Source organism: Petaurus breviceps, unplaced genomic scaffold, assembly GCF_028583685.1.
Source record: "Petaurus breviceps papuanus isolate PSGF00001 unplaced genomic scaffold, PetGlider_PUasm1.0 140, whole genome shotgun sequence".
Taxonomy (NCBI): domain Eukaryota; kingdom Metazoa; phylum Chordata; class Mammalia; order Diprotodontia; family Petauridae; genus Petaurus; species Petaurus breviceps.
In genome coordinates, this window is record NW_027185698.1 from 4,171,897 (window position 1) to 4,189,088 (window position 17,192).

General features: G+C 36.9%; 1 protein-coding gene across 5 annotated transcripts in view; it reads left to right on the forward strand.

Annotated features, from left to right (window-relative positions):
• Nucleotides 1–17,192, forward strand: part of ARAP2 (ArfGAP with RhoGAP domain, ankyrin repeat and PH domain 2) — a 251,214-nt gene that overhangs the window by 78,092 nt on the left and 155,930 nt on the right. For all 5 annotated transcript variants that reach the window (XM_069068703.1, XM_069068712.1, XM_069068731.1 and 2 more), the window contains exons 7-8: nucleotides 7,763–7,832; nucleotides 14,379–14,499. In XM_069068703.1, the coding sequence (XP_068924804.1) occupies nucleotides 7,763–7,832; nucleotides 14,379–14,499 (191 nt within the window). The remainder of the gene's footprint in view (nucleotides 1–7,762; nucleotides 7,833–14,378; nucleotides 14,500–17,192) is intronic.

The window sequence follows — 17,192 nt, forward strand, 5'->3', positions numbered from 1 at the left end:
ACACACACACACACACACACACACACACACACACACACACACACACAAAAGAAAACAAAAAAACAAAAACCCTGTACTTCCAAGGTACTAGGGAAAGAGAGAGGCTTATGTACCTTCTAGTCCCTGCTGGAGAAGAGCTTGAGATTAGCAGTGTTCCTCATCAGGGAATCATAAAAATGAAGAGGTTACCCATAAAGAGGCTTAGGGTTGCTCTGGAGACTCCAAAATACCAACAAGCTGGGTCCTGCCAAATGAATTCTACTCAAGTCTTCTCAGCCAAAGAAAAGTGAAGTTTATTAAAAGTTTGCTTGTATTGGACACGGAGTAAGCCTGTGCTAGGTCATTCTATGGTGCTCTCACATAAGATGGGATCTTATATACAGAAGGTTGTGGGAGGAATCTAGGGGTGGTCTAGAGGAGGAGTTTGGGGACAGTCTCAGGAGGAGTTAATGAGGTCAATGAGTGATTAAGGGTGGGAAGGTGCTGAAGGCTACCTGGAGACTTCAGACAGTGGTGGGCTAGGCCAGCTCAAGGGTGGATTGATGTTTTGATAGGCTTAAGGGTGGGAAGTCTAGTAACAGAGATTTGGGCCCAGCCACAATGTAAGGCTTATGGCTTCATACAAATGCCTCATCCAATAGGACCATTTAATCAGAGTTCAAGGGGGGGTTCCCAGAACTGTACCTCAAAGATTCAAGGAGGTTCCCAGAGCCCATACCTCATCAGTTACAGTATTGTTATTACTGTCCACAGTGATCTCCCAGTTCTTCTCACTTCAGTTTGCATCAGTTCATATAGATTTTGCTATGATTTTTTTTTTCTGAAACCATCTGTATTAGCAACCACACTAGCACAAGAGGTGGGCTGCTAGCACAGGTTCTTTGATCTATTTTTCTAAAGGAAAGACACTTTTAAAGGAGTTAATGATCTTACTTTAATTAACAGACAAATAAGTACAGATAAGTAGAAAGATGTGAGTATCCAGTAGACAGGGCTCCAACTGTCTGAACAAAGTAATACAACCTACATACAGGGCCAGATTGGGAGAGCACCAGCATCTGAGTGGTGGGGGGGTGGGGGTGGGGGGGTGTCTTAACACACAGCTACTCAGAGTCCTGTCCAGGCAATCAAAAGATACATCTCATTAGCAAACCCCAAAGTATATTATTATATATACTTTGTGTATATATAATAATATATATTATATATGTAATATATAATAATATATATTATATGTGTAATATATAATATATTATATATGTAATATATATATTGTAATATATATGTGTGTGTGTATAGACAACCTCCCAGTATATATAGTTTTCAACTAATAGGCACCACAACCCTCTTTATTCAATGGCTAATAAGTTTAGTACCAAAAAGTGTGAAAGCCTTAATATAAATAAGCCTTCCCCTAAGCAAGCTCCTCCTTAGGCAAGTTCTTCCTGAAATAGGTTCTATGTGACTCAGGATGTAATACATCAATGAAAGCAGCAAGAAATCTGTGATTGAAATACCTGTGCACCTGGGAACAAGGCTCCTGTTCCAAGGGAAAAGGGGACATGTAGTCACATAGGCCTATTAATGGACAGGGAAGATCTGCCTATTCCATTAACATTATACCATCTGCCTTGTCATTTTTTTTTTTTTTTTTGCTTTTTGGAGTGGGGAGGGCAGGGCAGTTGGGGTTAAGTGGCTTGCCCAAGGTCACATGGCTAGTAAGTGTTAAGTATCTGAGGTCTCATTTGAACTTAGGTCCTTCTGACTCCAGAGAGCTCTCCAGAGAGCTGGTGCTCTATTCACTGTGCCACCTAACCGTCCCAGCCTTGTCATTTCTTATATCACAATAGTACGTAATCATATACTATAACTAACTTGTTCAGTCATTTCCCAGTTGATAATCATCCTCTTGATTTCCAGGGCAGCTATGTGGCACAGTGGACAGAGTGTTCCTAGAATCAGGAAGATGTCTTCCTGAGTTCAAATGTAGCCTTAGACACTTAGCTTAGTGTGACACTTAGACACTTAGTTACATGACCCTGGGGAAGTCACATAGTGCTATTTACCTCAGTTTCTTCATCTGTAAAATGAACTGGAGAAGGAAATGGTAAACCATTTCGGTATGTTTGCCAAGAAAGCCTTAAATGGGGTAATGAAGAGTTGGACATGACTGAAAACAGACTTCAGTTTCTAATTCTCAGCCACCACAAAAAAGAACCTCTATAAATATTTTTGTACATATAGGTCCTTGGGATACAGGCCTATTTGTGGTATTGCTGAGTCAAAGCATATTCATAGTTTTATAGCCTTTTGATCATAGTTCCAAAGTGTTTTCCAGAATGGTTGAATCAGTTTGCTGAGGTTTAGGGTTTTTAGGGGTGCTCAAGACCCCAAAATATCAACACCCTGAGTCCTCCTGAATGAATTCGACTCAAGTCTTCTGTCAGCCAAAGTAAAGCAAAGTTTATCAAAGATTTGCCATAATGAGTAGACTCTTAAGGAGCCTAAGTATTTGTGAAGCTTTTATTGATAAGCAGGCCAGAATAATCTGATGCTGAGTGAATCTGTGCTAGATTACTCTCAGCTCCTTCATGGAGGCAAGATGGATCTTATATACAGAAAGATTGTGGGAGGATTTAGGGGTGGTCTAGAGGAGGAGTTTGGGGTAAGTCTTGAGGAGGAGTCTGAGGAAGATCTTTGATGGAACTGAGGTCAGACTCCAGGAATGGGATTAAGGGTGGGAAATATGTCATCATATTTCCCTGAATGATGACAGATTTAAGTATAGATATTTTGATAGGATCAAGGGTGGGAAGTAGCTGGACAATGGAATGCTAGGCTAGGTTAAGAGTGAGAGATTTGGGCCTAGCTATAATGAAAGGCTTATGGCCTCAGGCAAATGCCTCATCAAATGGGAAGATTCAATCAGAGTTCAAGGGGTTTCCCAGAGCCTGTACCCCACCAAGTTCACTACTAGGAGTTCATTAGTGTACCTATTTTTTCCTCATCTTCTCTAACATTTGTTATTTCTGAGGTGGTCCCTCAGAGTTGTTTTAATTTGCATTTCTCCAATCAATAGTAATTTAGAGTATTTTATCTTATGTATATAAATAGATTTGATTTCTTCTTCTGAAAACTGCCTGTTCATATCCTTTGACCATTTGTCAATTGGTGAATGGATCTTATTTTTGTAAATTTGACTCAGTCTTGTATTTTGTAAACATTTGAGAAGTGAGATCTTTATCGGAGAAACTTGGTGAAAAAAATTTTTATGTTCATTGTCAATGTTACTTTTTACAAAATATAGTTTTCCCGTATTTTCTCTTTTAATTAGGTCTGTTTTTGCTTTTGCTTTATATAATATCTCGATTGCTACCTGTGCCTCTTTTACTTCAGCTGAAACATGTTAGATTCTGCTCCGGGCCTTTATTTTGACTCTGTGTGTGTCTTTTTGTTTTGAGTGTCTCTTGTAAACAACATGTTGTATTCTGGTTTCTAATCCAATGTGGCATGTGTTTTTGTTTTATGGGTGAGCCCATCACATCCATATTCACTGTTATGATTAATGTGTATTGCCCTACACCCTTTTTTCTCATTTTCTTGTATATTTCTCTCTCTTTTTATCTTTTTGCTCCCTAGAAGCCCTATTTTGCTTCCAACTACTTCCTCTCTTAATCTACCCACCCTTTGATTATTCCCTTGCTTCTTTCCCCTCCCCATCTTGTCCTCTTCTTCTGTTTCCCTATTGGATAAGTTACAGTTCCATATACAGCTGAGTGTTTATATTTATTTTTCCCTCTTTGAACCAGTTCACATGAGAGTGAGTTTCAAGCATTGCCTGCTACCCTCCTCTTTTACCTTTCATTGTAAAAACTTTTCCTTGTGTGCCTCTTTTATGTGAGAAAAATTTCCTCCTACCTCTCCTTTCACGCTTCTTTCAGTGCAACCCCCTTTCTTACCCTTTTTCATTTTTTTGGAGATCATTCCAACATAATAGACTCATACTCATGCTCTCAGTCTCTATAAACTTTTTTTAACTGCCCTAATAATGCTAAAGTTTTTAGGAGTAATATGTATCACCTTCTCAAACAGTTTAAATTTATTGTCTCTTATGAATACTCTTTCCTGCTTACTTTTTTATACTTCTCTTGAATGTTGGGTTTGAATGTCAGATTTTCTACTCAGCTCTGGTCTTTTCCTCAGGAATGTGTCAAAGTCCTTGATTTCATTAAAAATCCATTTTTTTCCCTTGAATGACTGCACTCAATTTTTCTGGGTAGGTGAATTTTGGTTGTAATCTTAACTCCTTTTTCTTCAGGAATAATCTACTTTAAACCCTCTGTTCCTTTAACGTGGAAGCATCTATTTTTGTGTGGCTCCGCAATATTTGAATTGTTTTATTTTCTCATTAACCTGGGAGTTCTGGAATTTGACTATAATATTCCTACGAATTTTTATCCTCCTTCAATTTTAGCCTCTGGATCTAAGATATCCGGGTAATTTTTCTTGATAGTTTTTTCAAATGTGATGCCTTGGCTCTTTCCTTGATCATGACTTTCAGATACCCCAATAATTGTTAAATTTCTTTTGTCCATCTGTTTTCTGGGTCAGTTGTTTTTCTGATGAGATATTTCACATTTCTTTTTATTTTTTTTATTTTGACTTTATTGGTTTTTTGTGTTCTCATAGAGTCTTGCATTTTTGTTGAATAACCTTTAGAGAACATAAGGGCATTGTTGGTGGCTGTAAAGAAACCTGAAATTATGTAATTAGAGGACCTATGGTCAAATCCCAATGTCCCAAGATACTGTGTCTTGGGGCTTCTTTCATTTTTTGTGTCCTTTCTATCATTTCTTGGTGACCTCATCATCTCCCAAGGATTCAGTTAATCCCTATGAAGATATTTCTTAGCTCTGTTCTTCTCATTATACTTTTCTTTCCTCCACACTAACATCTCTAATTGCCTGTTGAACTTCTGGAGCTATATGTCTTATAGATAACCTTAGCCCCAATAAGTCCAAAACTAAACTCATCTTTATCTCCTAAACCCTCTCTTCCTCATTTCCTTATTACTGTTAACTGGACCATCATTTTTCTTACTCACCCAGGTTCACAACTTAACACCACTCCTGCCCTCCAAATTCAATCAGTTACTAAGTCCTGTCACTTCTGTCTTCTTAAAATCTCTCACATAAGCCCCTATCTCTCCTGACACTGTCATCACCCCTACGTAAGCCCTTATTACATCACACCTGGACAAGTTGAATAGTCTTATCTTTCGTTCAGCTCAGTCCATTTCCACCATTTAGCAAAGTGATCTTCCTGAAGCACAAGTCTGATCATGTCATCTCTCCTGTTTAGCAAACTCCAGTGGTTGTCTTTATCTCCAAGGATCAAATATAAAATATTTTGTTGGATTTTCAAAGTCCATCAAGAAAATAATATCCCTTTTTTCCTTTTCAGTCTTTTTATGTCTTACCCCTATCCAGTTCAGTGACACTGGCTTCCTTGCTTTTCCTGGAAAAAGATGCTCTAACTTAGGACTTCCTTAATTTTTACTGGTTGTTTCCTATGCCTGGAATATTCTCTCATCTCTAACCTTGGCTTCCATGTTTTCCTTCAAGTTTTAGCTCTCAGCTAAAGTCCTACCTTGAAGACTCTACTGATCCCCCTTAATTTTAGTGCCTTCCCCTCTGAAATTACCTCCAGTCTATCCTCTGTGTATATGTATATATGTATGTGTAGGTATCTTGTCTGTATATAGTTGTTTGCACATTCCTTCTCCCATTAGATCATAAACTTCTTGCTGTTAGGGATGTTTTTGCCTTTTATTTTTGGTGTCCTTAATGCTTGAGTACAGTGCCTAGAACCTAGTAGACACTTAATAAATGCTCATTGACTTGACTACTACCAGTTTTAATGTTAGATACTGTGTGAGTTGCCTAACCTCTTTGGGCCTTCACTTCTTCATCTGTAAGACTGTCAGTGGTAGAGTGGGTGAGGCATTGCATGAGATGATCTCTTAAGTATCTTTAGTTTTAAATCCTGTAATCTAGACTAAGGCCACCATCTTCTCTTCTCCCCCACCCTCACCATCTTTTTATTCAACAGATAAGAAAAGTGAAGATGAGGTAGGTTTTATTTATGTCTTATTTAAAATCACATAAAAAGTAGCAGAGCCAGAGGTAGAGGCCAGGTCTCCTGCATCAAAGGCCGGTGTTCTTTCCATTGTACCATGCTTCAGTTGAGTGCTTTTTTTTGTTAGCACCAAAGCTGTCTTGGACAACAAACAAATGCCATTGATAGTGGCATAGACAGAAGCCAGATTTGGCTCCAAAAGGGGTGGCTAGTTGACACAGTGAATAGAGCACCGACCCTGGAGTCAGGAGGACCTGAGTTCAAATGCGGCTTCTGACACTTAACACTTACTAGCTGTGTGACTTTGGGCAAGTCACTTAACCCCAATTGCCCTCCAAAAAGCAAAAAAAAAATCGGTGTGAAGGTTTTGTTTATACAAATTTCTAAATTTATCCTTCTTTGTAGCACATCTTCATAAGTCATTCTTAAACAAAAGAGATTAGCTAAAGCTGTCAATATAATAATTAACCTAGAAAACTCACTGATCCTTTTGGAGTAACATGCAACATATTAGACTGTAAGTCCATGAAGGCAGGGACTATGTATTGTCTAAACTTAATATCTGACAAAGTAACTAGAACAGTGCTCTGAACATAGTATAAATTGATTAGTACTCATTGGTTGAACAGAAGGGCTTCATGGGACAGTGTTATCTTCTGAAAGCTTCAAGAACTGTTTACCAGTTAGCATTGTAATGAATCATCCTGTTTAAGCATAAAAAGAAACAAACAGATGAAAAACAACTGGAGCCACAAAAGGAAGAGATGGAAATTATTGAAATATTGTTTTTTACTGATTTTGAAATCGTTTCTATTTATGTAGATCATTTTCCATGTAGCAACATCTACATTTGTGCATTTGACCTTGCTGAAATTAGGGAGCCATTTATAGTAAATTCAAAACTATTAGAGTTAGCAATTCTCTGGTTAAGAGCAGTAGTCAAGACCAACCCTTGACTGAATAGAAACTAATTGGACTGTCTTTCCCTGGCTATTAATATCATCAAAGTAAAATTTTTAAAGCCTGAATGGGAGATAGAAATTCTTAAAAAAAAAATTACTTCTCTATCACAGCAAAATAGACTTCACATTGCTAAAAACTCACTTTTAAATTGCATTACCACATTTTAGTTTGTTTGTAATGGTCCTAGATGGTTCTCTTCATTTGGGGAAGGCTTTTACTTAACATGATCTATGGCAGTAACAAAATTACTTTGCTTTAGTTGTGTATTAATAATTCTCAGATGCCCCCAAAAGGTATTTGTACTAAATGTACTGAAGACTTCCAATAACTTTACCTTTGAAATTGCTACATTAAGGTAAATAAACAGTACTTGGGAACCATGACAATATTTTGACATCCATTAAACTTTGTAACGAATTTTTATTAATATGTTAGAGTAGCATCTATTAATACTGAAGACAAGGAAGTATAGAAACATTATCGTTTTAGATCTTTGTGCTGCTCACTTTCTTGTCCTTCCAAAAGAATGTAGTTATAGCCATTTCCCTGCTTTTAAGAGCAGTTTTGAATGTGCACTGAATGGTAAAATTACAAATGCTTTTGTTAAAGTCTCAGCCTCACAGCAGATTGAAAATAAATAAACATATTCTTTATTTTACAGAAAACGTATGTTTCAGAAGCGATGGGTGAAATTTGATGGCTTTTGCATTTCTTATTACAATAATGAAAAGGTAAGTGAAATTTATGAAATAGTGTTTCTCGTTTCTTTCTTATTTGGATCAGTCTATGTAACACCATTTCTTGGCTGTTTCCCAGATATGAACTTGCAGTGGCCAGAGGGTTTGCAATATCAGGTTCTCATTTTAACCCTAAAAATCTGCACTCCTAACTCTTTAGCTCACAATCCTACACCAGTAGGCTTCCTATAACAATTGGGCAGCGAATAAAATTAGCTCTTAGCAGAGGCTTTTACTAAGATAGTTTGTACAAAATTTAGGTATAAAACATTCCTCCCATAGATTGAGCATGTGCTTTTCCAATAATATAAGCAACACCAATAGGAAAAGGGAGCTCAGATGTAGAGTACAATAGTAATGAGGGTATAGGACAGACATGTGTATCTTTGCCTCCCACTTACAGGGTGCAGTGACTCCCATTCATTCACTAGCATTCCTTCAAAGCCATGTGACTGATGGGACTGGGAAGGAGAAATTCCTTCCTTTACTGCTGATGTGGTCTTCTACACAGGCAGTTCCAAGCCTACAATATCTTCCACTTCTGAACTGATGAAATTTGCCTAGAGCTTAGCTATTTAAAGCTCCCAGAGAGATCACAGGGTGTTATAACTTATTAACAAAAAAAACCCCGACATCTTGTGTGACCATATTCTGTGAGTATATCAACTGAGGTTGAGGTGGAGGGTGAGAAGTCACGTCCTCACTTTCCACCTGAGATCATCATGCTCATGATAGTGATAGCTGATGTTAATATACCATTTTAAAGTTTGCAAAGGAGTCTGTATATTCTACCCATTTTTAAAAATTTGTAACAATCTTGTGAATTCTATAAGATAAGTATTAATCTCCTTTTTACAAATGAGGAGAATTAGACTCAGAGACGTTGATAGTGGAGACAGAATTCAAACCCAGATTTAACTGCTTACAAGTACAGCACTGTGTATTATGCTGATCTTTTCCTCTCGTACTATGGCTTCTTTTCTTTTCTCTATTATATTGTGAAGAATATTGACAATGACTTAGCAATTGCATCTGCAAATTCTTTCAGTTTCCTGGCATGTATTTCACCTAGGCCTGGTCATTTGAACTCATTGAAAGCAGCTGGATAGCCTTGCCATCCCTTTATAATGAATTATTTTTGTTTCATATTTCTCAATCTAGGGGTCATTCTTGTTGTAGAGAAAGCATGAGGAAAGTAGAAGATAGAACTACTCAAAACTTATCTGTCATCGAGAGAAGATGGGTGTGTGTGTGTGCGTGCGCTTATGCGTCTTCAACAAGACTGCTTTAGAGTCTTCCTTTTATTTTTTAAAATCACCCATTTTAGAAGTTAGATTACTGAGTATTTAAATACTTAAGTGGATCATAGGTGCATAGATTTAGAATTTGAAAGAACCTTAGAGATTATTGAAAATGGATCCTTCATTTTAATAGCTGAGGAAACTGAGGCCCAGAAAGGATTACCCAGCTAGTGTCAGAGCTAGGAATCTTTCCCAATCTTGTAGACTTCCCAGCATTCTACTGCTACAACATTCTGTTTCTCATTAATAAAGAAGTTCCCTTTAGTGATGAAGATTGCTATCCATCTACGCCAGCTCATTCTGTTTGATGCTTGTTAATATCTTTCCCAAAGTTTGCCTTCTTGGTGGGGTAGCCGACCAGCTCATCTTCTCTTTCTGTCATCCGTTTCCCTGACAACATCTTTTATTCCTTGTCCCTAGGAGTTTCTCCTTGGTTATATGCCTATTTACACCCACTCTACACCTCTCCATTGCCTTTCATGTTATATTCATTTTAAGTTCTTTGGAGATTGCTGTCTTTCATATCTTGTTGCCACACAGAAAGACCAGACATAAAGAGGTAGGCCTTTGTTTTCCAGGTAGCTAGGTGGCTAAGGAAATACAGTGATAAATAGAAATAGGGCCTCGATTCAAGTCCTTAAAGCATTACACAAACAACTTACAGTTTCCTCTTATCTCTTTTTTTCCTGAAACCACCCTATGAATTTAGAATGTGAGTAGGACACATAACTGATATTCAGTAAATATTTGTTGAATAAATGAATAAACATATTAATTGTCATTATTTTCATTGTTCTGTTGAGAAAACTTTCACCATGCCTAAAACTGGCAGGAAATCCCATTTCCCCATTTTCTTTTTTCCTCTAGTAAACGAAAAATAATATACTTTGATAGTTATGAAAAGATGAAAGGATGAAGAAAAAACTGTATCTCTACATTTTAAAGAGGAAAGCAAGCTTAAGTTTGTAAAAGTGAGCAAAATTTACTTTTCCAAATGTTTGGAAATCTCTTCAGTCAACAAGTAGATGGAATTGCTAAAAACATATATTTTTCTCTCTGAGAAAAGGTCTAGAGCCACCCTTTAGTTATTCTATAATGACAAAATACGAGAAGAAACTGGCAGAAGCATGCTAACTGTGAAAGTGAGAAAAGGGTAGAGAGATGTCAAGTCTGAATTAAGCTGCCTTCTTTACTTCTGAATAGGGCATTTAAACATCAGAGGATCCTGAAGGTGACTCAAATATAAACTTCAGAAGAGCCTGAAAGTGACTCAAATATAAACTGGCATGCTCTTGCCTACTTTACTTTTTGACTGACCTATAGGACCCCAGAACTCTTCTGCTATGAATAATGGGTAAAATGATTTTCCCCATACCTGCCACCACTGGACTAGATGGTTTCAACTTCAGCACTCCCACTTCTTATGTATAGTAAAAGCCTTTTATGGATTAGGTGGTTACGGTTTTTAATTTGGGGGATTTCTGTAAATCAAATGTAGGTTCTTAAAGGCTATTCACTATATTAAAGTAAGAAGCCTTTGTATGCCAGCGTGGTAACAAATGATGCATTCTTTGTCTCAAAGACCAGACTAGTTAAGCTCAGAAAGACTCTTCTCCAGAAGTTGGAAGATAATGAATTTGTTTGACCACATTAAGTTGTGAATAGCATATGGTACTTTAGAGATGGACTTCAGTCTCCATTAGTGAAACAGTTACCTAAACCAATAAAATCATGAATCATTGAAAATTTAAAGTCAATGTCAAGTCAAGAAATGCAATTTATAAATACTCATCTTTAGATGAACTGAAATTCTTATTTCTCATTGTTCTGTTTCCATTAAAAATATCACAGTCTTCTGAGAATATCTGATGATCCTTCAAGGAAGGATAATCTACATGGGAGTGGGTAGTATTTTTCTAAAGGATAAATTTGAGGAAAGAGGCTGGAGGACTAGCTTAACAAATAAGTTAGCCGTGACATGTTTTAGTGGAACTTTAATACCAGCATCAGCGTCATGCTAGCCTACATATTGCTTCCTACACTTCATCAAATTTGTGTCACAATTTGGCACTGGTGACCTGATAAAGATACTGGAAGGCAATCTGCTATGCAGATTGTCATTTACCTATTACAATTACCTACAATCAGGAAGGAAACAGGCTTGAACTAGTACTTAAGGAAGAAGTACATGACAAGATTTTTAAATTAGGTGCCCTTTAGAAAAGTGGCAAAACAAAACTCTGTATTTATCTAAATAAAACTACATCTCTGTCTTGTTCTTGGCAGTCTAAAGCCAAACAAGTTCAAATGCAAATGTCAACAGAATATTTGGAGATGGTGTGACTTTTGGGTGTTATTTCCTGAGAACATATTACCTTCTTTCTACCTTGATTTAAGAATCAGGGTGAAAAAAGTGGCCAAGTATGGTGATTGCTAGTGAGACCACAAAATCCTGTTTCTTTTTTTCTTTTTTGGAGGGGGGGAGGGCAGGGCAAATGGAGTTAAGTGACTTGCCCAAGGTCACACAGCTTGTAAGTGTTAAGTGTCTGAGGCCGGATTTGAAATCGGGTTCTCCTGACTCCAGTGCCACCTAGCCACCCCCAAAATCCTGTTTCTTAGAGTGAGTGTGCCACACAATGAGAAAGTGTTAAAAATATATATCATAGCTATAGTAATATATGAATAAGAATCAGGAGTCCTACTGTAAAAGACAACAAAAACCTTTCCCCTAACATCTCTAATACTCCATATCACCATTTTTGGCAAAGTAAAGATTACTGCCTTTAAACTGAAACTTGAAAAATGAACTAAAAGTCAATCCAAAAGTTAAGGAAATTCTAAAGTACATGTGTAAGAATAAGCCTGAAAGCATAAACTGATTAAATTCTCATGAATCCTCCAAAATAGTATATTTTTAAATCAGTTTTATGTTTGGATAGTAATTAATTTAATAATTTTCTCTAAAAACTAGATTCATATTACTTCTAATATATTATCCATAATTCAGGTAGGTATAGATTTTGTTTTTTATAAGTTATATGTTTTGTCAAATCAACGACACCATAAGTTCTGATTTCTTTAGTGACAGGTATTGTACATTATCAGGCTATATATCATGTTTAAATGTCACACAGCTTGATTGTTCTAAGATTCTCTCCGATATTGCAGAGACACAGTCCCTAACAATTAGAGCAATCTCAAAACTTGTGTGGGCTGCCTCAGGAAGTTGTGGCTTCCATTTCACTAGAGATCTATTATTGAGTGAATGATTCAGTAGACAGTTGGTCCTTTCCAGTTCTGAAGTTTTATGATTACTCCTCCTCCTGTGCTCTTCCCAGCCCCGACAAGTTACAATAACCTCCCAATTGGTCTCCCTTTTGACTCCATTTTCATATAGCCACTGAAAGTACCTCTGTCATGCACAGATCTAATCATGTTATCACTGTGCTTAGAAAACTTTTGTGAGTTCCTTTTGCTTCTAAGATCAAATATGTTATATCCTGTCTTGACATTTAAGGTTCTCTACAATCTGGTTTCCACCTCCCTTTGCTGACTCATTTCATATTACTCCCATTCACATACTGTATATTTCAATTGAACTGAACTAAGAGTTGTCTTCTTAATTTTTCTTGTTTCCTACCTCAATTTATTTGTCAGTCTTTGAGAATACTTTTAATTTTCATCTATGGTTATTGAAGTCCTCTTCCTTCAAGAACCAGTTCAGGTGCCATCATAGTATATAGAATTTTTTGAGCTTCCCCATCCCCAAGGTCACCAAAAGTATTTGTTCTCTGGATCTCCCCTTTGTCTTTATCATACTTTAGAGGAGTGGTGTCAAACCCAAATAGGTATGGGGGCCACCAATTCATCATAAGGATACCTGAAGGCCATATATTAACTTAGTTTTAAAATGTAATGGTATCTGTATTTTATTATTTTTTAAATTTGTTTTGTTAGATGTTTCCCAATTCCATTTTAATCTGGTATGGACTGGGTGAAGTATTGTTGTGGGCTGCATATGCAGCCTGTATGCATGTTTGACAATTCTACTCTAGAGGGGAATAGCACTCTCATTTTCTCTCCTGCCTTTCCTTCCCTCCTCCTTCCCCTTCCCCTTTCCTTATTCTCCTCCTGTTTCTTTTTCTCTTTCCCTACTCCCCATCTCTTATCTTCCCCCTTCCTCACTTTCTTTTTTTGCCTTCCTCCTGCTCTTCCCTTTTTCTCCCTTTCCCTTTCCTTATTCTCCTCCTGTTTCCTTTTTCTCTTTCCCTTCTCCCCATCTCTTATCTTCCCCCTTCCTCATTTTCTTTTTTTGCCTTCCTCTTTCTCTTTCCCCTTTCCCTTCACCCTCTTCTCTTTTGCTTCCTCAGCCTCTCCCCCTTCTCCTTTTCCCTCTCCTCCTCCTCCTTCCCCCCCTTTTCTGCCCCACACCATCCTCCTTACCTTCCTCAAATCCCTCCTCCTCTTCTTCCTTCCCCACAGTATCCCACTTCAGTGTTTGACCTACAGCAGATGCTTAGTACTCAGATTTGAAATAGAAAATAAATGACCATCTCTCAGATGTTGAAGGCGGATTCTGTCTTGCATGAGGAAGTAGATTGTCACCTTTTGTAAACCTAAAAGAATTCCACAAATAGCTGATAGAAAGGAGTACCACTGTCATGTTCATGGGCTTCTTTTTGCAGACAGCCAATCTTTCTTTGAATTTACTTTATAATTTTCTATAGATGTTGAAGTATTAAAGAATGTAATTGTAATTTTAAAAATTCCTACCATGAACCGTTTACTTAAGATAACTGAAATTCTATAAGAAAACTATTTCAGGTGCTTATTTTTAGGTTACTTTTCATAGCTGATAGAGAAAAATAGACAAATGTGAAATGTTTTAGTTACAGTACCTGTGATAGCCAGCAGATGCCTGCAAACACCATAAAATAATTGTGAATGAACTACTTAGAGAGCAGAATCACGGAATACATTCACTGCTGTTTCTTGAGCTAATTTTCAGCCCTTGGAGTAGTTTTGTGTTTTTAAGTGACCAGTTGAGGTAGAACAGAATACATAGAAGAAGAAATAAGAGAGATGACATAATTCTTTAGAAACTACATTAGTGTGGGCATACATTACCATCTTTGGGATCTACAGTGAGATTGCAAAATGAAATCTGGCATAACATTTCAGAATAGGGGCAGTTAAGTTTCATTAATGCTGCTGCTGTGTCTTTCTCCCCAAAATATAGGAGGTGTATTCAAAAGGAATAATTCCTCTCTCTGCTGTATCAACAATCCGGGGTCAGGGAGACAGCAAATTTGAAGTTGTTACATCACAAAGGACTTTTGTGTTTAGGGTAGAAAAAGAAGGTAAGTTTAATTTCTCGTCACTATAATTTTAAAAATTAAGAAAGTTCACATTGATATCTGCATCTATGTATAGCACATGATTTATAAATAAGTGATAACATTATACCAAGTTTTGGGAATAGGTTTAAAAGTATTTTTTTTTGGAAAATATTTTGAGTATTGTACAAATTACATTTCAATGAGTTGGTTGATTCTAGATTCCATTTCATTAACGTCTAAACAAAGGATGAGAATTCTTCAGCTCTAACAAACTCAATATTTTTCTATATTTGAAAAAATGACTGTGCAATTTTGGCATTGACTAGTTTTGTATCAATAGTTAAAGGTATTTTATCTTAATTATTTGATTTTGTTCTGACTTCATATATATCCTAACAAACACCCTGATATAACCACCCCCCTAAAAATGTCCTTAAAACAAGTTGGAACCAACAGTACAGGTCCCCTTCCTTGTTGTTTCTTCCTATTCCCAAATGAAAAGGATGGATGTATTTTTTTTTTTTTTGCTTTTTGGAGGGCAATTGGGGTCACACGGCTAGTTTTTGTGTTAAGTGTCTGAGGCTGTATTTGAACTTAGGTCCTCCTGATTCCCGGGCTGGTGCTTTATTCACTGCACCACCTAGCCTCCCCCTTGGATGTAATTTTTAACTTAAATATTTTGATACCATCATTATACATTTTCTTTAACCTAAATTTTGTTGCATTTTAATGCTTTCTTTATTTGCTTTGGCAGAATCACATAGATTGTCCTTATGTTTCTGCTTTTTATTTTCTTTTTGGAGGGCATTTGGGGTTAAGTATTTTGCCCAAGGTTACACAGTTTTTTTTTGTGTGGGTGTTAAGTGTCTGAGGCCAGAACCGAACTCGGGTCCTCCTGACTCTGGGCTGGCTCTTTTACTTGCTGCGCCACCTAGCCGCCTCTGTTTCTGCTTTCTTTATTCTTCATTAGTTCACTTAAGTCTTTCCATATTTCTCTGAATTCTTGATATTTATCATTTTTATGGAACAAAGAGTATATTCCATTACCACAGTTTGTTCAGCATTCCCAAATCACTGGATACCTAGTTTGTCTATAGTTTGTATTAATATAAGTGATACTGATAGGAATTTTTTTTGTGTGTGCATCTTTTCTTCTAGGCACTGATCTCTTTGGATTATAAATCCATTAGTAGGATCTCTGGAGCATGAGCTATGAATAACCTGAAACTTTTCTTGTTGAATTCCAAATTGTATTCCTTATTTGTTAGAATAATTCATAGCCCCACCAGCAGTGAATTAGTATACCTGTTTTATTTTTGGGACATTTTAGTATTTAAAGACCAGCAAAAAAATTTTTCAAGGCCAGTTGTTTGGCAAGGAATGTGATCTTTTCACCAAAAAAGAAAAATAATTGAACCCATCTGTTATGATGCACTAATTGTTTAAAAGTTGGACAAAGTTTGATTTTTTTTTTTTTTTTGCTTTTTGGAGGGCAATTGGGGTTAAGTGACTTGCCCTAGGTCACACGGCTAGTTTTTGTGTTAAGTGTCTAAGGCCGATCCAAACCCAGGTTCTCCTGACCCCAGGGCCGGTGCTCTATTCACTGCACCACCTAGCCACCCCCTAAAAGTTGGACAAAGTTAATAGATGGAGCCTATGTTTTATACTGTGTAACTCCCTATTAGCCACAAGGTGAGGGTGTTCTTTGTTAACCTATTTCTGCGAAATGTTAAAAACTGACTTTCTAAAACCTCTGTATATTGTACATAATATGAGGAGTTATAGTTTGAATCAGAGAGAAAAATTCCAAAGTAGTCCTAAAATAACCAAAACGAGGCTAATGCTTTATTGCCCTAGGCAGTGTACTACTTCGTCAATAAAAACAGGGACTTATATTTTGCCTTATTTTTTGCGACATTTATTATTTTTTATTTTTCTGCCACTGCTTATTTGCTATACACTGCCAGATGCATTATCTCCTTTGATCATCCCGGCAAACCTGTGATAGGCATATTAGATACTATTTTTATTTTATTTTATAGACAAGGAAGATGAGGCTGAGAATTTAAGTTGTAGAAAACAGCTGAGATAATAGGGAAAGTAACAGTGGATTTGGAGTCAGAAGATGTGGGTTTGAATGCTAAGTTTGCTTATTTATTATTTGAATGATTATGGACTACTCATTTAACTTCTCCAAATATCAGTTACTTATTAATCTGTTAAGTGGGTATAATCATGTCTAAACTGTGTCTCACAGGCTTATTGGGAGGATTGAAAAGACAGATGCTTTGTAAACTAATGCCCTCATGTGTTAGTTCTTGTCATCAGTTATTTTTAAGTGAAATAATGAGAGTCATATTGCTGGTAGAATAGAACCTAAGCTTATTATGCACAAGTAAGTCAACAGTCAATAAGCATTGATTGAGCTCCCACAATCTAGGCATGAATCCCAGATGGTGGGAAGGTGTGGAGACTGGAGATGTAATGTCATGTGTTATAGGGGAGTAAAGTTTAAGCACAGAGGAAAGGTAGAATGGAAATAGGTAATAAAGAAGTTTAATTGCCAAAAGAGTACTTTATATTTGATCTTGGAAAATATGGGGATCTATTGGAGTTTATTGGCGGGGAGGTAGAAGGTGATGGGAGGGGAGTGAGAGAGAGAGAGACAGAGAGAGAGAGAGAGAGAGAGAGAGAGAGAGAGAGAGAGAGAGAGA